This window comes from Protopterus annectens, chromosome 2.part1 (genome assembly GCF_019279795.1).
Source record: "Protopterus annectens isolate FY-2018-M chromosome 2.part1, PAN1.0, whole genome shotgun sequence".
NCBI lineage: Eukaryota > Metazoa > Chordata > Ceratodontiformes > Protopteridae > Protopterus > Protopterus annectens.
In genome coordinates, this window is record NC_056729.1 from 46,731,886 (window position 1) to 46,757,690 (window position 25,805).

Genomic DNA, 25,805 nt, shown 5'->3' on the forward strand with positions numbered 1-25,805 from the left:
CACAGGTCTGTTTTATTTTTCCTTTTTCTGCTAGTGTTGCTGTCTTTTTAGTAAGAATGTAAACAGATGATGTTTGTTAGCTGATGTATACATTTGTGTAAGTTTAGCATACTGACTCAGATATATAAAGTGTGGAGCTTTTCTCACTGTCTCTCTCCTTCGAATAGGAGAATGCTCATTCAGAATTTCTCAGTTATTAACAATAAAAATGCAATTTAATAACAGCAGGCTGTCAGAGGCCTACCAGGCATCAGAATGAGAAGTCAAAGAAAAAGCCTTGCAGAATTATTCTTCCATAACAAATCGTTTACTAAGTCAGCTGAATATTTCAGAGAGCAAGCTTGCCTATGGGACCAGTAGTGCTAATGCCTTTGTTTCCTACCGGAAAATTTCTATGTGGGAAATGAAAGAGATTGTAGCTCATCCTGTTTGATGGGCAATGCTGAAACATTTTATTTTTTCTGCACTGAAGAGTATACAGAGTTAAACTGCATTGCAGGATGCAGTCCTCAAATTTTATAGTCTTTTAACTAACAACAAACACAACAACTACATATACTTATTTCACAAGCATCTTCCAACAGGGCACTAATGGCAAACAGAAGACATTTGTACAGCCAAAGGAGGGAAAGTAATCAGAGACACTAAACACCCATCAAGAAATTACTAAAGTCCAGTCAGCTCTGTTTGAGTAAGGGTGGCTAGAGCCCTGACTACAACCCAGACAACTTAGATTCAGTCAACATTTTGAGTATCTGTTGGAGCTGGCATGGGAAAGCTTGGAATGCCCATCCTGCTGGGGGGATACTGTGGCTGTTCAGTGTGCAGTAACTAAGAGAAGATGATAATACAAGAATGGCCCCGGGGTTGGTGTTCAGCACCCAAATGACTTAAGTGGTAGCCTTCAATGGGAGTGTGCACTCACAAGGGTAAAGGCATGGCCGTTGAAATGATACAGGTTCACATGCCCGGTCTCCCACCCATGTGAGTGGTTGAAGGTTATACTACACATCTTGATCTCCTGGACGCCAGCAAGAGCATCACCCACCCCTGTGGCTCCTGATGGCTCTTGGTCTCCTGCCTAGCTGGGGATATCCATTATACAGGACAGAAAAGGCTCAAGCTTGATGAGGTGAAGTTTAATGGTCAGCAGGCATGGGGACAAAATTCTTATAAAAATAAACTGCTAAAGTCTGAAACGGCATAAAGACTGACAGAAGAGAGAGTACTTTCAGTGACAGGTAACAAAATGTGGAGTGTCAGTACACTGGTGGGAACTAACTTTTCAGCATAACGGCCTACCTACAAATGTGTGATTTACGTGAAGGAAAACATTTTGGATTCAATAACCAGTGCCTCCTGGAGGTTCTATACTTTATCTATAGTACCTCTTTACAGACCCCTTCAAAATCCTGACACACACTTTAACAGCGTATAATTGCTTACTCATTTTCTGGCTACTTATGGAGACAAAAAATGCCCTCTGTCATCAAAGATGCAAAAAAGAAATATGCTAAAACCATAGAACATTCTGGACAAGGCACATTTTCATCTCAATAGCATGAACTGCAAGTCCTCACTTCCTCAAAGGACCTGAAGAAAGTAAGACTTTACCTTGCAGAGGTTTCAGGGAATATGAGAAAATGTTGTATCCTTCTGCTGCCGACCACAAATGGCAGCACAGTTAAAAAGCATATGACAATGCTAAACTCTGGCAAGCACATTATTGGAACTATTTTATTAGTATGTAATTGCACATAATCCTCTGTGGGGTGTTTTGGTTTAAACTGGTTACTTAATACTGTGTTTGATCTAACAAAATGATAAAGGGTTGATTCAAACAAGGTATAACAAGAATGTTTTTCTTTTTTTCCCCCATTCTGTGATTAGACAATGATATAATGAAAGAATTTTCTAATTTTCTAACACTTAACTGTCTACCCTCGTTTGCACAACTGAATGAAGAAAACTGGATTTGTTTCAGTACTGGCAAAGGACAACCTGCCTTACGCTGGATGCCCTACACTGTGTGCTGGATACAAAGGCAGGATGGTTCAGCTGGAAGGGAAAATATTAGCAAAACACTGGAAAACAAACAATGAGCCTGGATAATGCCACTCATCCTTTGTTATACAAAGTAAACAAAAATGCATCCCTCATTAATCTTAGGGAAGGATGTATGCTGCTGAAATTATATATTCTTTCAACATTAGGAAAAGTTATTCTACTGTTATACTTAATATACATGGACTTAGTACGTACTGAACATTTTACAGCTTTCCATGAAGACTACTTAAGTGCCTTTATATCCGATGTAACACCTACACAAAAATGCAAGTGCATCAAGATCAAGGAAGAGATAAGGAGAGTTTCAGCTGTATTGTTGAACAAGCTACCAGAACTCAATGTAATATCAATTATATAGTTAAAGTAAATACATTATAATAAGAAAGGCCAGACTGAGAAGCATAAACTAGTGCTTCATAAGCACAGCTCATCAAATGCTCTCAGAGTGAAAACTGCAAAGTTTTCTCTTAACATGGTAACGACATGCAATGCATTACATCAAAAGGATAGGATTTCCAAATCATTCCATGTTAATGCATTACAGGTCATTAATACACTAGCAAATAAGAAGTTATGTACTCACCATAACGTTCCATCTGAGTAGGTGGCTTCATTTGTCTGCAACCTGTGGGTCTTGGATCCGATATCGGATCCGAGCCGGCAACTTGTTTCATAGCTAATGGATCCGAGCTCCTAGCTCCTCCTCTCACCCATAATCCCCTGCCAACCCTCCATGACGTCAGATCAAGTTTGCCCCTCTATAGATACCCAAAAAGGGTATTCCAATAAACAATCTACATAGATCCATTTTGAAGGCCAGGGGGAAGGAGGGGGGGATGGTTGCAGACAAATGAAGCCACCTACTCAGATGGAACGTTATGGTGAGTACATAGCTTCTTAATCTGAAGTAGGGACTTCATTTGTCAGCAACCTGTGGGACAGAGTCCCCAGCTACCTGAATCTTGGGTGGCCATCATGGAAGGATATTGCGGAGCACCGCAGAGCCAAAGGATGCTCTCCCTCTAGAAATTACATCCAGTTTGTAGTGGTTAATAAAGGTATGAGATGAGGCCCAAGTGGCTGCCGAACAAATATCATCCAACGGAACTCTAGATTTGAAGGCAGCAGAAGTAGAGATGGAACGAGTGGAATGTGCGCGAACTCCTCCAGGTGCGGGTCTCCCAGAAGCTTGGTACGCTAAAAGAATACATTGGGAAATCCAGCGTGACAAGGAGATTTTTGAGACTGCTTTCCCCAAATTGAATTTGGCAAAGGAAATGAACAACTGGTCGGATTGCCTGTGACCAGCAGTCCTATGAGTATAAAAACGTAGCTGCCTATGAACATCTAATAAGTGCAGCTTGTACTCTCCTTTATTCTGATATTTAGGAAAGAAGACCGGTAGGTTTATGGATTGATTTATATTGGTTTCTGATGCTATTTTGGGAAGGAAGGAGGGACTGGTCCTGAGGTACACTCTGTCCGGATGAAAAATAAAGTAAGGAGGCTTCACAGAAAGGGCTTGAAGTTCCGAAACTCTTTTCGCTGAAGTAATGGCTACAAGGAATGCTGTTTTCCAGGACAAATATTTGAGATCCACTGAGGTGGCAGGCTCAAATGGGGGAGCAGTTAGGGCTTGAAGAACTAGTGAAAGATCCCAAGGGGGTACGGCTTCTTTGATAGGGGGTCTGAGCAGAAAAGTACCCTTGAGAAAGGTTTTACACAATTTGGCAGACATCAAGGGCCCTGTGTCATGTCCCACATGGTAATGGGAGATGGCCGCCAATTGTACTTTGACGGTTGAGCAACTAGCGCCTTCCTGAAAAAGTCTGGTTAGGAAGTCAAGTATGGATGGAAGAGGGGTCGTAAAGGGATCTAGATTATGATGCTCCGCCCAGACGGAAAAACGTTTTCATTTATTGCAGTACACTTTCCTGGTGGAAGGTTTATGCGCTGCCACGAGGATGGCCCTGACTGGTGAAGAGATACCGGGAGTCCTAACTATAAGTGGAACTGGAGCAACCAAGCTGTCAGCTTCAGACTGTCCAGATTTGGGGTCGACAAGCCCGACGGATGGGAGATATCCGGACTGGGATCCAGAATCCAGGGGGGATTCACTAGGTGAGACCACAGGTATGGGAACCAAGTTTGCCAAGGCCAGAATGGGGCAATGAGGATCATCCTGCTCCCCAACCGCGAGGCTTTCTGTAAGAGCTGTAGCATCAGGGGTAGAGGAGGATAGGCATAAAGTAGACCGGGTGGCCAAGCATGCACCAGAGCGTCTCTTGGAGTTTCCCCTGGAGGGGGAATCGGAGCGAAGAAATTGTCGCATTTGGTGTTTGGGGGAGAGGCAAAGAGATCGCAGCAGGGTTGCCCCCATATTGCAAATATCTGCTTCGCTACTAGTGGGTTGAGAGACCACTCATAAGGGGAAAGAAAGGTGCGGCTGAGTTTGTCCGCTAGCATGTTGGCCCGCCCCGGAATGTGCGTTGCAATCAGAAAGCGGTTGGTGGAAATCGGCCATTCCCACACTCTCATGGCTTTGCGGCATAGAGGGTAAGACCTGGTTCCCCCCCTGTTTGTTGATGTACCAGACAACAGACATGTTTGTCTGACTGGATTGCAATAGTTCCTACGGGGAGGAGATTCTGAAGTGCTTGCAACGCGTACAGCACCGCTCTCATCTCCAGAACATTGATATGCAGGGAGGTCTCTGAATCGTTCCAAGTGCCTTGGACTGTCCTGCCTGAATAATGCCCCCCCCCCCCACCCGAGGCGGGAGGCGTCCATGGTCACCGTGGCGAGAGGGGGGGGAGTGCAGAAGGGTCGGCCCGTATGGAGATCCGGAGTGTGAAGCCACCATAACAGGGCCCTCCTGCAAGCCTTGCTGACAGCGATGGGGTGATGGAGAGGAGAAGACTGAAAGGACCATTGCACTAGAAGGGTCCACTGCAGTACCCTCATGTTCAGGCAGGCGCATGGAAGGAGCGTTATCGCTGCCGCAATGGAGCCCAGCGCCCTCAAGACCAATTCCACCTGTGGGGCTTCTGACTGGAGGATGGCCCGCACATGAAGTTGCAAATTCTGTAGTCGTTCCGAAGACAGGAAGGCTCGTAGATCTCTGGTGTCTATTCTGGCTCCTATAAATTCTATGACTTGTGTCGGAGCAAGGAAAGATTTGTCCGCATTGATCGTGATGCCTAATTGGGGGGCTAGGCGGAGAAAGTAATCTCTGGCTGAGCAAAGTAGATGCCTTGTTGGGGCGGTCAGGAGCCAGTCGTCCAGGTATGGGAAGATCTGCATTCCCTGGAGTCTCAGGTGGGCCGCTATCACTGCTAACACCTTGGTGAACACCCTGGGGGCTGTGGTGAGGCCAAAGGGAAGGACCCTGAACTGGTAGTGACCGGCTCCCAGCCAGAAGCGGAGAAACCTCCTGGATCGTCTGTCCATTAGAATGTGGTAGTACGCATCCTTGAGGTCTATAGAGCACATCCAATCGTTCTCCCGTAGGAGGGGGGGAATAGACCGAAGAGTGACCATTCGGAATTTTTCCTTGGTTACCGACAGGTTCAAACGGGAAAGGTCTAGAATTGGTCTCAAGTCCCCCGTCTTTTTTGGCACCAGAAAGAACCTGGAGTAGAACCCTAATCCGAGCTGGTCTTGGGGGACGGGCTGGATGGCTCTTTTTCCTAGCAGCTGCCGGATTTCTGCGGATGCAGCCTCCCTCTGATCGGGTGGTACATCGGGGAGATTCCTGATTTTGGGGACATGAAGCATTGGAATTTTGCACCCTCTGGATATAATTCGAAGCACCCAGCTGTCTGACGTGATGGACTCCCATGCCGCTAGGTGCTCCGGGAAGCGCCCCCGACTGCCTCCAGAGTGCAGCAGCCGGGCAACCCTTCAGGGCTGCTGCGTGGGCCGGTCAGAGAAGGATTCTCTGGACCCAAAGTTTCTCTGAGCCCCTCTGCCCCTGGGGCGGCATCCTCCCTGTCCTCCTCTGCCACGGAAGGACTGGTTGTCCGGAGCGGGTTGGGAATGTTGCGATTTCCGGAACCACATCTTCTTCTGACCCTTTTGGTTCTTCGAAAAGGACCGCTGGGGAGCAGAGAAGTGGACTCTGACGGCAGACAACGTCTTCCTGTCCTTTTCGCTCTGGACTAGCGTCTTGCAAACCGTTTTGCCAAACAGGGCAGAACCATCGAAAGGGGTGTTCGCAAAGGACGCTTTAAAGGGCTCCGCAAAGTCACAATGCCGGAGCCAGGCCTGACGTCTCATGACTAGGCCCGCTCCGCTAGTTCTAGCGGCTCCCTCGGTGGTGTGGGACAATAGCCGCATAGAGGTATTCGAAATGGACCTCAGAGTGTCCTCCGCCGACATGGACTTGGGGGGAGGCAGCGTATTCTTTCATAAGATCCCGCTGCATCCTGATGACGTGTGCCATATAGTTCAGGGATCTTACCGAAAAGGTCACTAAACTAAAAACTCGCTTCCCCAAGCGATCCATCGAGCGGGATTCCTTGCTCGGTGGATGGACTGAGGGGCTCTCTGAGCTAGTTCCCTCTTCGTGGCTGCCGCCATCAACATGGCATCTACGGGGGGACCCTTGCTCCAGTGGGACCGGTCTGCGGGGGGGCTCAGTATCCTGTCCGGGCGTTTAGGGACTGGCTCCACGGTGTCCGGGTCCTTCCATGCCCTGGTGGTAATAAGGTCCACCAGGGGGTCGGCCGGAGGGGACACCCAAGAGGTAAACGGGCCTGCTTCGAATGCCTCCAGAAACATGGACTCATCGGAGGAAGCCTTGGGGGCAGATCACCCACCTCTGATCCTAAGCATTTCCATGATGTCTCCAAAGGAGACATCCTCAGGGGGTGATCTTGGGGAGCCTTCCCCTTCATCCAAAGTCCGTGTCCTCGGTTAAGGACTCAGGGGAGTCCACATGCCTCCTCTTGCACTTGTGTTTGCGAGGCACATCCTCGGGGGGGCTGGCCGAGGAGGTCTCGCAGCAACATCCTGTTCCAATGGAACAACCTGGGACATCGAAGCAGGCTGTCCCCGTGGCTGGGTGATGGAAGCCTGGCCCAGCAGAGAGGGAGTGCAGGGTGGAGCCGAGACAAGGGCCGGGGGTCCAGATGCTCTCGACAGAGCCCTGTCCACTACATAGAAGGCCGAGGGGGAACCGCTCTCCCTGGGCTCCGAGAGCCGACTCCCACTCGGATCCGATGAAGGGATCGGAGCCGGCGCAGAGACCGTCGGATCCGAAGGACCAGTGTGCTCCGACCTGGACGGAGCCGAAGGCACAGTGAATCCCTCGGATCCGAAGCTCAGCCCACGGCTCCGAAAGGTCCGATCCGACAGACTCGAGGGGAGGGTCGGAAGTCCTGTCGGCGCCGACCCACCCCGGCTCCAACACTGCCCGGCTCCAAACGCTCCGAACCCGGATAGCGGGTCGGAGAAGGAGCAATTGGAGCAAGAAAGGGTGTCAAGCTCCCCCCCGAAGGGGGGGGGGAGGAGGCAAGAGCACTCCCATCTGTAGCTGGGCCTGGATGAACCTTCGCATCATCCAGGCCAAGTCGGCATCTGACATACTGTAAGTCGATCTCGTTGAGGCCACCGAGGCAGGCCTGGAATACCACCTCGATGACCTCGATGGAGATCGGGCCTCCTCCTCCTCGGGTCCTGGGGAGAAACAAGGAGATCGGAGCCGAGGAGGAGGAGACCTAGAAGCTATGGAGGGAGAAGCCCGCTTAGCCGGCGGGGCCGAAGCGGAGGCCTCAGCCCGCCGCTTGTGGTGCTTCTTCCGTTTCTCCCTCCTGGCCTCCCTGTCCTCCGGCGCTTTAGCGGGAGTTTGAGTCCCGGCTGAACGAAGTGGGGGCAGGAGTGGCTATCACCACAGGCTGTGGTAGTGCCACAGGAGGAGCAGGGGCCGAAGCCGAGTCCGGGGGGCAAAAGTCCCGCCAGGACCAGCTTCGACCTCCGCTCTTTCAGTGCCCTGGGGTTGAACGCTGCACAAATGGTAAAGCCTGAGGAGAGGTGTTCAACCCCAAGGCACCGAACGCACCGAGTGTGGCCATCAGCTGGGGAGAGCTTATGGCCACACTCGGTACATTTTGAAAAAATGGCTTTTGGGGCCTCAGCCATACTTGAGGAAAAAAACAAGGACTACACAGACACACAGGCCTCAAAACACAAACACACACACACTCACTAACGGCCAGCGAAGGGAGGGAAAAAACTATATAAAATATATAAAAATACAGGGAACCTGACTCTTACACACTTTATTTAAGCTAACGACAGGGAAAGTGGAAGAAAAAATTCACTTATCTGAAATACTCGCTAAGAGCTCGAAAATCCAGCTACTCAAGCACGGCAAACTAGATTTGAGGTCATGGAGGGTTGGCAGGGGATTATGGGTGAGGGGAGGAGCTAGGAGCTCGGATCCATTAGCTATGAAACAAGTTGCCGGCTCGGATCCGATATCGGATCCAAGACCCACAGGTTGCTGACAAATGAAGTCCCTACTTCAGATATAATGTTTAAAGATTACAATGGTAGCGGCACGGAAGCAAATATTTAAGAGGCTTTTGTAATCACTACTTTATATTTGGAGTTTAGTATTTTTATATGCTTGTGTGAATATTTGTCTGTGCAGGCATGTGCAAGCACTTTTAACATCTCATTGCCTAAAATTGTGCAGATGTGGGCAGCTACAAAGTCTGTAGCTAAGTAAATTCAAATTTGTTTGGCCTACTAGGAGTCTGAGAATGTTCACCCATTATTTACTTTGAAAGTACGCTTAGTAATGTTTTCTGTTAATGCAGTAAAAGTATACAACACATTAGCATAGTATGACAGGATTAGCTAATCCTACTACGCTGTATGTTGCGACCACACTAAAAGAAAGCTGTGCTGTGAATGTTAAGCTGATAAGGGAATGGGAGACATTTGGTGCACTGCACTAAGTAACAGGAGTGCTGCATAGTGCTGCTGTGTGATGATCATCATACTCTGTCCTAATTGGGAAGGGTGAATGGGAAATTTTATATGATGCACTCTTTAAGTGCAGAGTGGCACAGAAGTATTCTGTGATAAGCACAATTTTGGGTAAAACAGCATGTAGAGACTGCAGAGTAAAAGGCTGCACCAACATAATGCTTTGCTGTAATTGTATTAAACACAATGAAAGTATCTGTTGCTTTGCATAGAACATTAATGCACATGGGGATGGGAAAAGTACAGTTGTGGACACTTGCCATAAATGTAGACATTCAAGTGTATTCACTGTTGCAGTCTTGACTACTGAGGATTTCCTGCCCTGACATCCTTTGGTTGACCCGACTATCAGAGAAAAATCTTTCCGGCTCCCAGGCTGGTGGACGCCCAGACTGACATCAGTATGCTCAGGTATAAAGGTAACCAGCCTGCATCAAAACACCAGAGGAGCCCTGAGAAGACTGGAGCTATCTCAAAGGACAGCTTGGCAGAGGAGAAGAGGTCAAGGAAGGGTCCCTTGGCTGAGATGCGCAGTCATAAGACGCCTGTAAGTAGGTTAAGGGGGAAGGAGGGCGGGAAAGAAGACCAAAAGTGAATACACTCAAACATCTACATTTATGGTAAGTGTACACAACTGTACTATCTCCTGTATGCTTCACTGCTACAGTCCTGACTATTGGGAAGATTACCAAAGCAGAAAAGCAGAAAAGAGGGTGGAAGGATGCTAGAGCAAAGAGAGATGTCCTGCAAGACAGCAGTGGCAAACCCTGTTCTACATTTGGAGAAGGATGCCAAATGGTAGTGTCTGGTGAAGGTATGCACTAAGGACCAGGTGGCTGCCTCTAAAATGTCCTTGGTGGAAACCCCCTTGATGAAGGCAGCACAAGTTGCAGTAGTCCTGGTCGAGTAAGATCTAATCTCAGCTGGGATTACCTTGCCATGAAAGCTATAGCAAAAGGAGATACAATGGGATATCCATTTGGAAATAGCTTGCTTGGAAGCTAGCTTGCCTTCTGCACCGGGGCAAAGGTTATGAAAAGCTGCTCAGTTTTCCTCAAATGGATGAGGCCAAAATTGTTCACACTGCCTACCTTGACCTGGCCAAGGCATCTGACACAATACCCCACTTGGGCACTGTTGACAAACTCAAGAGGTTAAGTACAAACCCGTATGCCACCCAGTGGACAGCCAACTGGCTCATAGACAGAAACTAGGAAGTTAGAATTGGGGAGTCCACCTCTACAAAGAGGCCAGTCACAAGTGCAGTCCCTCAGGGATCAGTCCATGGACCACTCCTTTTTGGCATTTACTTCTCAGAAGTCAAGGCCAGTGTTAGTGACTAAATTAGCTGTCACTGAATCTCACACTGACACAAATGTTCTCCAGGAGGGGTTGACACAGACAAACAACTGGTGTCAGAGCCATGGACTAAAACTAAATGCCAAGAAATGCATAGTAGTTTCTTTGGGAAATCCTCCATCTCTGGTAAGTATCATTTTGACAACACACCCCTTAGAGTTAACCCAGTAGTCAGGGACTTAGGACACACATCGATAGTAATCTAACCTTTGACCATCGTGTGTCTACAGTGGTAAGGAAATCATTCTATGTTGCGTAACTTATAAACAAAGGTATGGCATCTAAGTCCAAGGAAGTCATTGTTCCACTGTACTTGGCATTCATCAGACCTATCATAGAGTAAAATGCCCCCTTTGGTATGTACCTAACCAGGCATATCCAACAACTGAAACTTCCACAGAGGTTCCTCACTAAAAGAATACAGGGCATAAGTAAAATGTCCTATGCAGACCACTTCAAGGCCCAATTCCTCCTGCATATCCAGAAAACCAACAGCACCAGAATTACCCATCCTAAAGACTTAAACCTTTCCTGTGATATAAATAGGACCTGCTGGAGAGATTGGTACGTATCCCAGAGACTACCACATCTATGGAACAGGCTCCACATCCATGAGAAGCAGAGTTCTTCCATAACCCAATTCAAGTGCAACTTGGACAACTGAATGGGAAACCAGAAATTCATCCCTGGTTTAGCATCTACATGCAAATTGGACAACTGGATGGGAAACCAGAAATTCATCCCTGGTTTGGCACCTATATCTCTAATTGGCACACGTAACCTGTAAATGGTTCATCTCTCAGGCCCATGCTTACACTAATCAAGAGTATCAGAACTTGTCAGAGATTTTGGATGCACGGCTAGGCTTAAAAAGGCCCTTGTGGTTGTTAGCCTACTAAACACATATGAATCTATGAACCTATAAAACTTTTGCCCTATCCTGGTAAAAACATAACTGCCTGTGAACATCCAAGGAATGCAGAATTCACTCCCCTTTATTTCGGGGGATGGGAAGAAGGTTGATAGGTGGATGGCCTAATTCAGGGCAGTGTCAGGGATCACCTTGGGCATGAAGGATGGGTTGGTCCCAAGAGAAACCCTATTCTTGTGAAAAATACGAAAGAGTTCACCTGCCATGAAGGCCTGCAGTTCAGAAACCCTCCTAGTTGTGGCGGCAGCTAGTAGTACATCTGTTTCCCAAGTCAGAAACTTGAGATAAGCAGATGCAGCTGATTCAAAGGGAGGCAAAGTTAATTTTTCTAAAACACAGTTCTGGTTCTATGGAGGCAAAGGCTTCCTTCTGGGAAGCATAATGTGTATGATACCCCCCCCCCCGAGAAATTGTCACAAGAGTGGGTGGGAAAAGATAGGAGTGTATGAAAGCACATATGCAGAAATGGCAGAAGCATATATTTTAAATGAAGAGTAAGAAAGTCCATGACTTAGCAGTGAAGTCAGGTATTCCAAGATGTTGGTAATGTGAACTGACTGTGGCTCTAGATAGTGGTCTTTGTACCAAATCGAGAACCTTTTCCATTTGGCTTTGTAAGACTTCCTAGTGCTAGGTCTTCTGGACTCCCAGAGGATGTCTAGCACATGTTTACTTAGGGTGAGCCCTGTGCACGCTGTTGTGGGATCATCCATGCAGCCAAGCTGAGGGTCAGAAGGTTGGGATGAACAATCCTTCCCTCGTTTTGAGTGAGGAGATCCACCCTCTGAGGCAGAATCCACTCTGCCTGGTTGGACAGCTGGAGGAAGAGAGGGTAACTATGCTGTCTGGGGCCATCAGTATTGCTCTTGGGCCTTCCTCCCTTATCTTGAGCAGGACTTGAGGAATTAGGGGTATGGGGGGAATGCATAAATGAATAGTTGGGTCCATGGGAAGGACAAATCATCTGTTTTCCATGCTGACTCTTGTTTGATCCTGGTGAAGAATTTTTGCAATTGTGTGTTTTGTTTGGATGCAAAGAGATCCACTTGAGGGACCCCCCCCAGGACTGGGTTAGGACCTGGAAAATCTCTGAGTGCAGGTGCCACTCGTGAGGGTCCATAAGATTCCTGCTGAGGCGGTCTGCTAGAACATTCTGAACTCCTGGAAAGTACTGTGTTATGAGATTCAGTCCCAAAGAATGTGCAGTTTCCCAGATTTGCATTGCTAGATGGCACAGGGAGTAGGAATGTGTTCCTCCCTGCCTGTTGATGTACCACATTACTGTAGTGTTGTCTGCCTTAATAGCAGGACACCTGGTGTCCACTTTTCTTTGAAGGCTGTTAGGCCTTTCTGTACAGCCATTTCTTTCCAATTGATATGCTTGCTACTGATGTTGATTTTTCACTTCCCATGGGTTTGTAAGTTGTGGAAGTGAGCTCCCAGGCTGTCTCTGAGGCATCTGTTGTAAGGGTCTGTCCTTGAGGACTGAATATGAAGGGGAGGCCTGGGTTGTGGGTGCAAGTCTGTGCCTACCATGCAAACTCCAGTTTGAGGGAAGGAATGACAGGAATCTCTGTCTCTAGTGGTTGGGGTTCTGGCACCACATGTTCCTGAGATACTACTGCAGCTTCCTCATGTGCAATTTGCAAGGGGGGGCAATGAGGATGCATGAAGTCATGTACCCCACGGCTCTTAAGAATTCTCTTCCTGAAATCTGATCCTTCATTTGGACCCTTTGGAAGTAATCCATTAGGAAGGACACTTTTTCTGAGGGGTGGGGGAAGCTTTCTGGAGAGTGGTGTCCAGGACGGCCTCCAGGAAATCAATCCTTTGGGTTAGTGAAGTGATGGACTTCTTCCCACAGAAGATAGGAGGTTCTGGGTGAATATGAGATGCTGAAGTAGTTTAGAGGGATCTGTCAGCTGTATAAGACAGTCCAGGTAAGAACAGATTTGTATTCCCCTGGTTCTGAAGAAAGCAATTACTAGAGCCAGGCACTTTGAGAACACTTTTGGTGCAGTAGATAAGAGAAAGGGCAGAGCAGGAAATTGATAATGATTGGATTCAGCCTTGAAGTGAAGGAACATTCTGCAGGATTCCTGTATAGGAATGTAAAAGTAGGCACTCTATGTCTAGAGAGACTATGAAGGCCTGTGGGGACAACATGGGAAGGAGCTTATGTCTAGAGAGACTATGAAGGCCTGTGGGGACAACATGGGAAGGAGCTTATGTCTACAGAGACTATGAAGGCCTGTGGGGACAACATGGGAAGGAGCTTATGTCTACAGAGACTATGAAGGCCTGTGGGGACAACATGGGAAGGAGCTTATGTCTAGAGAGACTATGAAAGCCTGTGGGGACAACATGGGAAGGAGCTTATGTCTACAGAGACTATGAAGGCCTGTGGGGACAACATGGGAAGGAGCTTATGTCTAGAGAGACTATGAAGGCCTGTGGGGACAACATGGGAAGGAGCTTATGTCCAGAGAGACTATGAAGGCCTGTGGGGACAACATGGGAAGGAGCTTATGTCTAGAGAGACTATGAAGGCCTGTGGGGACAACATGGGAAGGAGCTTATGTCTAGAGAGACTATGAAGGCCTGTGGGGACAACATGGGAAGGAGCTTATGTCTAGAGAGACTATGAAGGCCTGTGGGGACAACATGGGAAGGAGCTTATGTCTAGAGAGACTATGAAGGCCTGTGGGGACAACATGGGAAGGAGCTTTTGAAAAGAGTTAACATTTTGAATTTTGGAGCCAAACGAAACTGGTCGAGTTTTGACAGGTCCAGAATAGGGAGCCAAGAGCTTTCTTTCCTGGGGACCAGGAATAGTCTGGAATAGAATCCTATTCCCCGCTGAGGAGGAGGAACTGACTCTATTGCTCCTTGCACACAAACATTTTGAATTTGAACCACAGCCTCTATCATTTGATTTAGGAGGAAATCTGGAAAACCTGAGGATTTTAATTGCTCTCTGAAAGTGAGCTTGTAGCCATTTGCAATAATGTCTAGAACCCCCTTGTCTGAGTTAATCAGGGTCTAAGTATGATAGAAAAGAGGCAGCCTAACTCCTAGCTTTAGGGTGGGGAGTGAAGGTGGGGTGGCTGAGTCATTGTGAGTCGCTGGAAGTGGCCTAGGGTCTAGAACCCTCTTGTCGAAGTTTCCGAGGTCCATTATCTACCTTTTTCTGGGACTTGCCTCTGCTTATGCAGCTTTTCCCGTTGAGGTTTCCTCTGGCTGCTTCTAGGCAGGGAGCGAAAGGACTAGTGCTTCAGAGGGCAGTTTCTACTGAACCTGGGGGACTGCACCTGGAGGAAATCTTTCACCATCTGCATAGACTTGGCTGTGTCCTCCATCTTTTTCAGCACATATTCTGCTTTTGGGCCAAAAAGAACATTCTTGTCAAGAGGGACACCTAACAGATTAGATTTAACATGGTCAAGAAGGGCTTGTTCACCAAGCAAAGCAAGTCTTCTAATCACTGACCCAATAGTGGTAGCTCTGCAATATGCTTCCATGGCATCATATCCACAGTGTAGAGAACGCTTAGCAACCTGTGCACTAGCATGACAGAGGTCTGACAGTTCCTTGGAAAGGTTTTCGTTTTCAAATGGCAGGGGGGTAGAGAGTCGGGCTGAAGAGAAGATTCCTAGAAGATATCATCCAGCACTTTCAGAATTGGAAGGATAGTCAAAGGCTTATGTTTCGGTAAATCCAGGAACTCCGTAACTCTCTTCTTAGCCTGTGAGTAATCATGAGCCTCCCACTGGAAATGCTGTCTCATGGCATGGAGTGTCTCCCCAAAGGTGAAATCCTCTGGTGGGGAGGCAGAAGGGAGGATCTCTTCAGAGTCAGAGTCCTCATAGGAAAAGAATGAAGGGCCCTTTTCAGATCCAAAGTCTTGAGTCTAAGACATGGGGGGATCCTGATAAATTTCAGAAAGTTCATCCCTTTTCATTTTTCTAGTGCCAACAGTTTGTCTAGACCTGGCAAAAGAAAGAAGCTCTTCTGCCAGTCTGATACGGTACTGCTAAAAACCCTGTAGAGCTGAGCCAGAAGGCCTAATGGTACACCTAGGTACAGAAGGCTTCCTTGGAGTGGCTAAGGACTTAGGCCTAGGAGTGTCTGGCACCCTCATGCCTGTCTCTCATGGATGCTGAGTCTCTGGACAGTGCATGCTCTTCAGAAGCAAAGGCCTGCTGAGAGGTCCTGGACCCAACCGATGAGTCATTGTTGAAGGGTTGCATAGAAGTGGATGGGAGACGTGGAGTGTCGGACTCTGAAAGGGTCTCGACAGAGGCATGAGCCATCTGTTCTTGAAGCAAAGGGGACTGCATAGGCCCCTCACCTTGTTCAAGGATTACAAACCTGGAAGGAGAGTCAGGTGGAGCTGGACTGTCATCCGAAGGCCTACACTTCTGTTTCTTATCTTTCTTGCATTTAAGCTGATCAAATTCAGTAAGACCAATGGATGCCATAAATGATGGCTGAACAGACTGTTGGCTAAGAACCTTTGCAAGAAATTCAGCCCTACGCCTGACAGTTCTAGTAATAAAACACACAAAAGCAACAATTAGCAATGTCATGATCAGGGCCAAGGCAAGTAACAGAAAGGGAGAGAAAGTCTCTGTGTGGGATCGGTTTACCACAATGGAGACAATTACTGACTATTTGACATGAGCAAGGAAAGAAAAAGTTCCCCAATGGGGATCTTATCTGTCTGACGACACTTCTCTCTTGTATGGACTGACGCACTTGAATGGTGCTTCAAGTCTTCCGTGGTAAGAGAAGACTGATGTTCTGATGCAGGCTGTCTGCACCTTTATACCTGAGCGTACTGATGTTGGGGTCTGGGTGTCCGCCAGCCTGGGAGCCAGAAAGATTTTTCTCTGGCAGTCAGGGAGACTGAGGGTAGGAAATCCTCAATAGTCAGGACTGCAACAGTGAAACACGAAGAACACAAACTTTCAGACTGGAGCTGTAACATTTTGCGTTACACTTTAGGATGATGGAAAAGCACAACGCAGCATTTTAAAATGACTCTAGAAAACAATAACTGGCAGTGTAGTGTTGATTTAAGTACACAGACAGTTAAGAACATAACAATTTGGGTTTCAGGTTCACAATGCAAGATTTCTCCTCGATAGTACGGATACAATTCTATTTTAATTGCACTACACAAGTACAGTAATAGTGCAACAGTCCTATGTAATTAAGTGCTTATTAATACACATTAAATTTCTGTTAGCAACATTAACCCGTGTAAGAAGATCTAACTGAAGTTTTGTTTAGCTACATAATTCCTCCCACTGAAACTCTTAGTAAAGCAACATGGTGAACTTGCTCTTGTCAGCAAGCAAAAAAAAGGCTGATTTGTGCTATGAAACTTTTAAGACACTTGAATGGAAAAACTTCTTTGTATAATAAAGTACAAAAGAGTTTATTTTTTCAAACAGGATATTTAAGGCTCGAGGTTCAGAAAACAGCAACACATCCAACTGTCTATTAAATGCACGTTTACCACAGTAAAGAATAAATAGCATAATAAAAATCTTGTAACTGAAACACAGCTACTAGTGTGCAGAATTTGAAAAGATAAGGAAGTTGACGAAAAACATTCTAATGTACTGAAATGCTGAAAGACCAGTGATGGTAAATACAAAATAAAACAAAACTGGACATTCTGTTACTTACAGGGTGACAATGTCAGCACTGGCGATTTCTACAGCGATACTTAGTGGATCGTGTCCCATTTCGTCAACAGCATACTGATTAGCTCCTCTTTTCATGAATAAGCACACCTGCCTTCAAACAAAGTAAAGAATTTGATGGATGTGCAAGGAAAGGCAAAAGAATGACAACAACCACACAAGCTTACCAAGCAAGCAAGTCAATCACAATCAAATGATTTGTGTGTCAGCCACTAGCCACTTTATTTAGGGATATACTTACAAATTCTACTGGTCTCAGCACCAGTTTTTCTAGTACTCTCATGTTAAGTCTAGTACTGCCAATGGTACTTCTAAGCTTGTAAAAGACGACAGGGGGATTCTGCCCCTTCGGGTGAAGTTCATTCCATTATTTTTCTCATCACTGGTAATTTCAAAGCCACTGTCCAGCATATTAACCTATCTCTGATTATGAGCATCATTCCTCCATTGTTTAAACATGTAACATTTTTTTTTCTACATAAGGCACCCTTATTCTTGTGAAGCCAATGGTGTCAGGGGCCCATTTCAGGCTTTGGGCCCAAAGGTAAAAACATGGGCCACCAGAGCTAGATACAGAACACAAATGGTAGTTTACAGTGCAGTTGGCAGTATGTATACTAAATACGGAGAAACAGCTACACAGAACAGCAGTTTCAATGATTTATACACATTTGAAATAAAGGACTACACTCTTCTAGCGGTGGTGGTGCTGCGGTAGCATTGTCGCCTCACAGTAAGACATCCTGTTCGATTCTCAGCTAGAGCATCGTGTGTGGAGACATGTGTGAATGGGCGTACCTTCGTTGAAGGTTGTGCGTCAGGGCTGGCAACTCAGCACGTAAAAATCCACTGCCAATCATTAGCGGACCGGAGTTCCGCTGTGGCGACCCCTAACTGGGAAAAGCCGAAAGACACAACAACAACAACTCTTCTAGCAATGCTTAAAAGTCCTATGCAATGGTTTTGCTGTTATTTGAAAACCTGTGCATTTAAAATTCTAACAGGAGTCCCACAAGGATCAGGTCTGGACCCAATACTCTCCCTCTGTTTCATTAATAACTTGCATCTAGACTTAACTTGGTTTCAAAAACCTCTTTACACTGAAGACATTATCTTCCTAAAAGTGGCTAATTCTACTGACCAGATTCAGAAAGACCTACATGATGATTATCCACAAATGCTCAAAGCTCACAGATAAATGCATAATAAACAACTATGCTTTCTGGCACCTCGTAAACTGTAATGCATGCAGATCCACTGTTACTGTCCACCTGTCATTCTGTTTCTTGAGCTTTTTTACTCTCCCTACAGTAAAGAATACTGCAACAGAGATATAAGGAGGACATAATACAGTTGTATAAAACTTACTATAACAGTAGATGGCTTTCTCTTCACTGTTCCAGTATTCGCTCTCTCCCTCCTACTTCCTTTTGTTTGTTCTGCTTTCTGTTTTGGATTCACTTCTGGCTAAGTGTCTCCCCTTTTTTCTGTGTTTTTTGGATTCACTTCTGGCTGTCTCCCCCTTTTTTCTGTGTTTTCTCCTTCTATATGTGCATGGACTCCTCTGTCCTATGTAGACTGTTCTCTGCTGAAGCAATTCAGTTCTGAGCAACTGCGTCCATACTTCACTTTTATGCCCTATGTCCTGTGCAGGGAACGTATGTATGATGTATGGCGCATACAAGATCGTAAGGCTTTGGTATATTGGCTGAACATCAGGCTGCCCTATCACAAAGAATAATGCAACAGTAAAGAGAAGGACATTTACTGTTATTGTAAGATTTTAAACAACCGCACTTACAGTGTGGAAGAAAATTAAACAAAGCTTCTTAAGTGTAAAGAGCATGTAAGCTAAGGAAGTTGTGAAGAGATTGCTACCTGAACTGGGTTTACCAGGATGGACATAATGTTATACTATCTACCTTTTGAACAATCATTTGTCATGAAATTCAGATGGGTTCATGTTTACAACAGGAGTGAGATGCAGAATCCCTTTCAAGAATTACATGACCAGCATTGTGTTATGCCCATAGCTCTGCTTTCCACCAAACTACGTCAGGCTAAGACAAGCACTTAACAGAGTACTGACTGATGCCTAGAATGTGTGGTGCCTGCCATATATCAGATATACATATGCAGACCAACATAATAATGGAGGAAGTGATATCTCTCTCTCTACCCAAAGAATGTTTTTCAGCTGGCCTTGAACTACTTCTGTGGAAAAATAATCTGTTGCAACAGTCAAAATATCAAATATTTGGAGGCTGAACAAGGTTTACAGCAACAATTATAATGTCAAAGGGAATGGATCACCTTTCCACAATACCTGAACTTTCTGTGAAGGAATAAGAATTTCCTTTGGGAAACTTATGAAAAGCAGGCATTTAAACCAGGCTAACAATGTGACACCATAAGGGGATAAGAATGAGCTCTGGCCTTTCTGCGTAGAACTAAATGCTATCCTCAGCTCACAGGGGCTACATACTCCTCCTAGATAAATGAAGGCAGCAGAACTTGGGAATAGTAATGCGTTCTCCCTAAATGCAAAAAGACAAAATTTCAATTACCCAACCCTGGAAGACTTACTGTGCTATGTCATACTGTCAAAGTTCTGGGAGAGGTTCTGAATTGTGGCTCAGACAGTCCAACACAATATGTTCCTACTACTTAAGCGGCTCTACAGGCAGACCCTCCTTGATGGGTTCCACAACTAGTTTCATCCCTTCCACCAATCAAGATCCAGCATTTTTCTCAGCAGAGCCTATAGTCAGGGAAGGAACATGCTCAGTGCTGGAACATACCATAAAGTCACTCACTGACTATAAGTGTGCCTAAGCCTTGACCTCAAATGTTGTGCTACAAGCAATAGGAAGCACACTTTATGCAAACTGATATAAATGAAGCTATGACACCTGCACTATTGTCAAGAGCTTGAACGATCAAAAATTTGAGCACTACAACATCGTCTAAACACACTGACACCCCCCGCAAACTATATATCACACCTCCAAGACTGTACTACAGTGAGGAAAGGGCAAATTCCCAGTCCCAAGTGGTGTAATAAATATATATATATATATATATATATATATATACATATATGCAATGCCATTGGTTGATTTTAGTTTTAGTGGATCTCTGTTTTGTTAGCACACTTTTGCTGACAAAACAGATGGATGACTGGATGATGGATCAACAATTTCCTCGGATGGAGAATATGCCCTTTTCACAGGGACAGCGAGATCTTGGAGTTGGAATTCATAATTAGCTGATGCATGTACAACTCCCACAAAAGGAGGTGAAATGGAGTTTACTTTTTTGCAAAAAAAAAATTTGGTTGAGTTTGCATGGTCTGAGGTTCAAGCATGCACACAAGTGTGTCAACATTAGCATTGTCAAAATATATAGCGGTTTTGATCAGAACCTCTAGATCCATATATATATATATATATATATATATATGTACATCTATATATATATATATATATATATATATATATATATATGTAGATATACATGTGTATATCTACATCTACATATATATATATATCTGCGTTTAAATTGGAACCTGTGTGCTGAGAGACAGCCTTACAAGACTATCTGCAAATATATAGAGCTGCTGAGCTGAGTATATTTTTCTGTATTATAGAGCTAATTTGTTGCTTAGATATCTGTTGTCTTACTGTTCTGCAAACATACAGAGATCAGTATATTTTTTTTGGTTTTATAATTTGCACTGTGATTCATCTCTGTTGAAACTGTCTTCCCCACCCCCCCTCCCTGTTCTTGGTTGTAGTTTAAATTTGGTGGCTTTTGCAGTGCCCGCCCCACTGTAGATTTGATCTAGGACACTCCCCCAGTCCCATCTCTTTACCACATTCTACCTAATAAACCCTTTCTGCACTTGCTTTTAGTCCTTTTTAATTTAATTACATTTTTTCAAACTGTGTGTGGACTAATATTGCTACATACTCAAGTGTGCCAGCTTGCACTGCATGTGAATTGTTTTTACTACTTTTCTGAAAAAAAAAAAAAAAAAAATTGTAAGCCTGTTTCCTACCTTTCCTGTAATTAGTGTTACAGATACAGATTTGCTGTATCCAGGACTGTTTGTAAGCTTCTGAGCCCCCCAAACCTTTCTGTGTTGGAGGGAAGCCTTCTAGCTTATCAGTGGGAGTTGTAAACATTAGGTAACCTGTCTACCACATAAGGAGTGGTTCTGGCCCAGAATTTGTAGTTATTGGCCGTTTGGGCGGTCTTCCATCTCTCTCAACTTTCTGATTTGAAGGCCTGCATTTGCACTTGTTTCTGTCCTCTAACTCCTGGGCCCATCTCATTTGCTCACTCAAAAAAAAGAAAAAAAGGTATCTGCTTTTACTGTATTTGTTTCTTCCTACTTTATTTTGCTTTTGCATCATCTTAAAAGTACTCAATTGTATTTATTACTGCTTGGTGTAACTCATTCTAAGCCTTTTAGTTTAAGCACTTGGGCTTCAGACCAGTTGTTTTACATTAAGGAGGTTTGTGGTCTGCACTGTGGTGGCAGAAAAGGTAGCTTACATCCTACTGCTGATTGAGGGCTCAGTGTCTGTTATTCTACAAGTGTATTAATTCTGGTTTAAGCACTTGTTCAGGCCAGTTATTTTACATTAAGAGGGTTTGTGGTCTGCACTCTTGTGGGAGGAGAGGCTGGACTCTGCCCTTCTGAGCTGGGAATTTCTGGTTAAAGGCTTATAGTGCCTGCATATTTGAACTGCTTCTTACTGAAATTGGTACACCTTGTTTGCTGTAGCATAGACTAGATCCAGGCCTGCTGAATCTAGCTTTGTTTGTTTGCTTGTTATTTTCCTGAAACGCTAATTCCACCTAAAACGCGGCTTTTCAGCGCTTCTGTGGATCCCTAGTGATATCTGCATTGCTTACTGTACATATTTCCTTGTTTCACTTGAAAGAAAGTTACTGTTTGTCGTTATTGCATTTAAGTTATCTGGCACTTGCTCACTAAAGCAATTATATAAGTCAGCACTACAAAATTAAAAGCACTACACCCTCACAAACTCCCCTTGGGTACCTTGTTCCCCATTGGCCCTTCAATTATAAAGGAATTCCCAATACTATTCTAGCATGTCCAAAGGTCAGTTGTCAATCTCCTCTCCGGTCCAGCTGATGAATCTGGGAATCTTGAGGCAATGTTACAACTGCCTCATGTACACAGACAACTCTCTCCTCCTCCCAACAAATTTCAACACATGTGAGAGATGCAACCATATAGCCAAACTGGAGGCTAAGCTCTCTCTGGCGTAAGCAGTCAGGAGGAGAAGGAAACCACACTCACTACAATTCCAGTCTCACATAGACCTACCATGACAGCAAATCAAACACATAAACACACAAAAACATACTCGGAGGCTCTAAATAAAAATCTGCCTAAGCAGCAGAGACCTCCAAAGCAGACACCCAAGCAACTGCTACCCCAAACAAAACGCGTGCAACACATAGCTCACAAAGCCAGTGTGCCGAACAGTCACAGCCCTTAAGGCTAAACAACACACCTGATGCACTTGTAATAGGTGACTATCGTCAGGCACACTGACGTCCCGCTCACCAGGCTGAACAAGGAGAAGGTCACGGTGAGCTGCCTATTGGGCACTAGGATCCGCCACATAACCCAAGCACTCAGGTCACTCCAAGACAAGTACAAATATGACTCAGTCATTGTCCATGCTGGTGTGAATGACCTGAGACGTACCTCCCTGGACTACATGAAAAGAGACAGAGGAGCTCTCTGAGCATGTAGCCCAGGCTGGTATGACCCTGACCTTGAGTAGCATCTTACCCTCATCAAGAATGATGCCACAATATGAAGACAAGATGATCAATTTCAACAATTGGCTTAAGTATTTGTGTCATTCAAAGGGGATCCAATGCCTGTCAGCCTGGGATGACATGCTCGACAAGCCACGATGCTTCGCTAGGGATGGCTTGCACCTGTTACACCTGGGCTTTCGGATATTGGCAAAGGCTCTTGCTACCCCCCCCCCCCCCACATAGTGCCTTTTTTAGGCAAGGCTCAAAAGACAAACCCACCTCCATAGGTATCACAAGGGATAAGAAACTAAGAGTAATGCTACTCAACGTCAGAAGTCTAAACCTCAAGATGCATGCACTCGAAACTCTCCTTAGCATGGAGAACATCGATATCTGTGCAGTAACAGAAACCTGGTTCAAGGCTCCCAAGAGCACCCTAGCACTACCAGGTTATACCTCATACCATGCTTTTCGGTCCCTAAACTTGGACCAAACCACAAAAGGAGGGGGAGTATCAATATTCGTCAAAGATACCCACACCTCCAGGTTGGTGGCACAGCACGAAGCATAAGAGACTATCCATGTGCAATTAACAGTGGGTAAAACTGCTTTCCAGTTTATAGCCTGCTACAGACCACCCTCTCAAACCCAGGAACCCCACTCGGCCTTCCTGAGAACACTGGAAAATATGAAGGTCTCTCTAAACAGCATTATATTGGGCGACTTCAACTACCCAAACATAGACTGGGAGCATTACTCTAGCTCCAATACCCTAGCCCAAAGCTTCCTAGAATTTATAAACTTAGATGCTATGGAACAACTTGTTACCACTCCCACAAGAGGGGAAAACATACTGGACCTGATCATCACCAACATGGGGACTCTATGCTACAGACCAGAAGTGCATCCCTCACTGGTAAGATCAGACCATAAACTAATCTCACTGGATATTCACATCCCGACCCCACCCCCTGCCCAAAAACCACAGTGAAAAACTTCTCTAAAGCAAATTTCACACTCCTCAAAACCGAGGTGGAACCCTTCAAAGCCCCCGGGCCTGTGGAAAATACGGCCCAGACCGCAGAATCCTTTATAAACGCATTCTATGAACACCTTCAGGAATGCATGGATCATGTGATCCCAAATAAAACCAAGACCCAATCCTCCAAAGGCAGACGTCCTGTCTGGTGGACCCCAGCCATAAACAAACTATACAATAGAAGGAGGAAGCTACTACATGATAGAGCAAAATCCCAAAAAGGGAAAGCATCTCTGATCAGTATTAGCAAAAAACTACGGGCACTCATAAAATCGTCTAAGGCCAGCTTCGAGAGAAAAATTGCACAGGACACTAAGGATAATCACAAGGCTTTCTTTAGTTATGTTAGGAACCTGGGTGGAAATTCTCAGATATGCTCAGAATTAGTCCAAAATGACAAAAAATACACCGAACCCACAGACATTGCCAACATCCTAGCTGACAGGTTCAGCGCAAACTTCTCCCCACCAAAAGGGCAAATATCTATCCCAGCAGAGTGCTGCCCCCCCTGACATCTCAGATGCTCAGGTAAGAGCCGCCCTCTCCAAAGCAAAAAACACAGCATCAATGGGACCAGACAGTGTCCCGGGCTGCGTCCTACATGAAATCCAAGAAGAGCTAAACCCAAACATAAAACTACTGTTCAATCTCAGCCTTACTACAGGATATGTACCCAAAGAGTGGCGTACAGCAACAGTGGTCCCTCTCCACAAAGGTGGTGCCTCAACGGATCCTGGAAACTATTGTCCCATAAGCCTGACTAGCTTGGTCTGCAAAGCTATGGAAAGGATCATCATGGACCTCATAAATAAAGATATTGGGGACCTACAGACACTGGATCCTACCCAGTTCGGCTTTGTTAAGGGCAGATACTGCCTCTTAAACCTGGTTGATTTCTTTGAAACAGTCATCAAAGCCATTGACGAGGGGAAGGTGGTCCACATAGCCTACCTGGACCTCGCAAAAGCCTTCGATACAATACCTCACTCGGGCATTATAGATAAGCTCACCAGCTTAAATATAAACCCCTATGTCACTAGATGGGTTGCAAACTGGCTCAAGGACAGAACCCACACGGTTAGAATTGCTGGAGCCATGTCAAGACTCCAAACCAGTTACAAGTGGCGTCCCACAAGGCTCAGTCCTGGGACCTCTCTTGTTCGGTATACATTTCTCGGAGGTACAGGCCAACACGGAAGGACTGTGGCTGACCAAGTTCGCAGATGACTGCAAACTGGGCGCCATAATCGACTCTCCAGCCGACATAAGCATCCTCCAAAAGGGCCTCATAGAAACAGACAACTGGTGCCAGAGCCATGGCCTCAAGCTAAACGCCAAAAAGTGTATAGTCATCCCCTTTGGCAAAAACAAAGTGCCCACAAATTACCACATAGGTGGTAATCCATTAAGTACAGAAGAAGTAATTAGGGACCTGGGGACCCAAGTTGATAGCAATCTCTCATTTGACAACCACGTGGCCAAAGTGGTTAGAAAAACATTTTATATAGCCCACCTAATCATGAAGGGATTCACATCTAGATCAGGGGAGGTCATCGTGCCTCTTTACTCATCCCTCATCAGGCCCATAATTGAGTACAATGCCCCTTTTGGGATGTACCTTACCAGACACCTGCAACAACTGGAAAGACCCCAAAAGTACCTCACCAAGAGGATCAAAGGGCTCAAACAGATGCCATATACTGCCCGGTTAAAGAAACTCCAGGTCTACTCAGTGGCATACCGCCTGCTCAGAGGCGATCTGTGCCTGACATATAAAGCCATGTCCAACCTGGAATTAATGGACATGCTGCACCTCTGAAAATCCAAATCCCATCGAGCTACGTGCTCGAGAGACCTGAACCTCAGCACTAAAATAAATAGGACATGCTGG

The 25,805-nt window shown here is 45.6% G+C and overlaps 1 protein-coding gene across 1 annotated transcript in view; it reads right to left on the minus strand.

The window, feature by feature from the left end:
• LOC122793960 (arf-GAP with coiled-coil, ANK repeat and PH domain-containing protein 2-like) overlaps window positions 1–25,805 on the minus strand; it is a 930,687-nt gene that overhangs the window by 119,677 nt on the left and 785,205 nt on the right. The window contains exon 15 of the mRNA XM_044062015.1: window positions 17,051–17,161. Coding sequence (XP_043917950.1) covers window positions 17,051–17,161 — 111 coding nt within the window. The remainder of the gene's footprint in view (window positions 1–17,050; window positions 17,162–25,805) is intronic.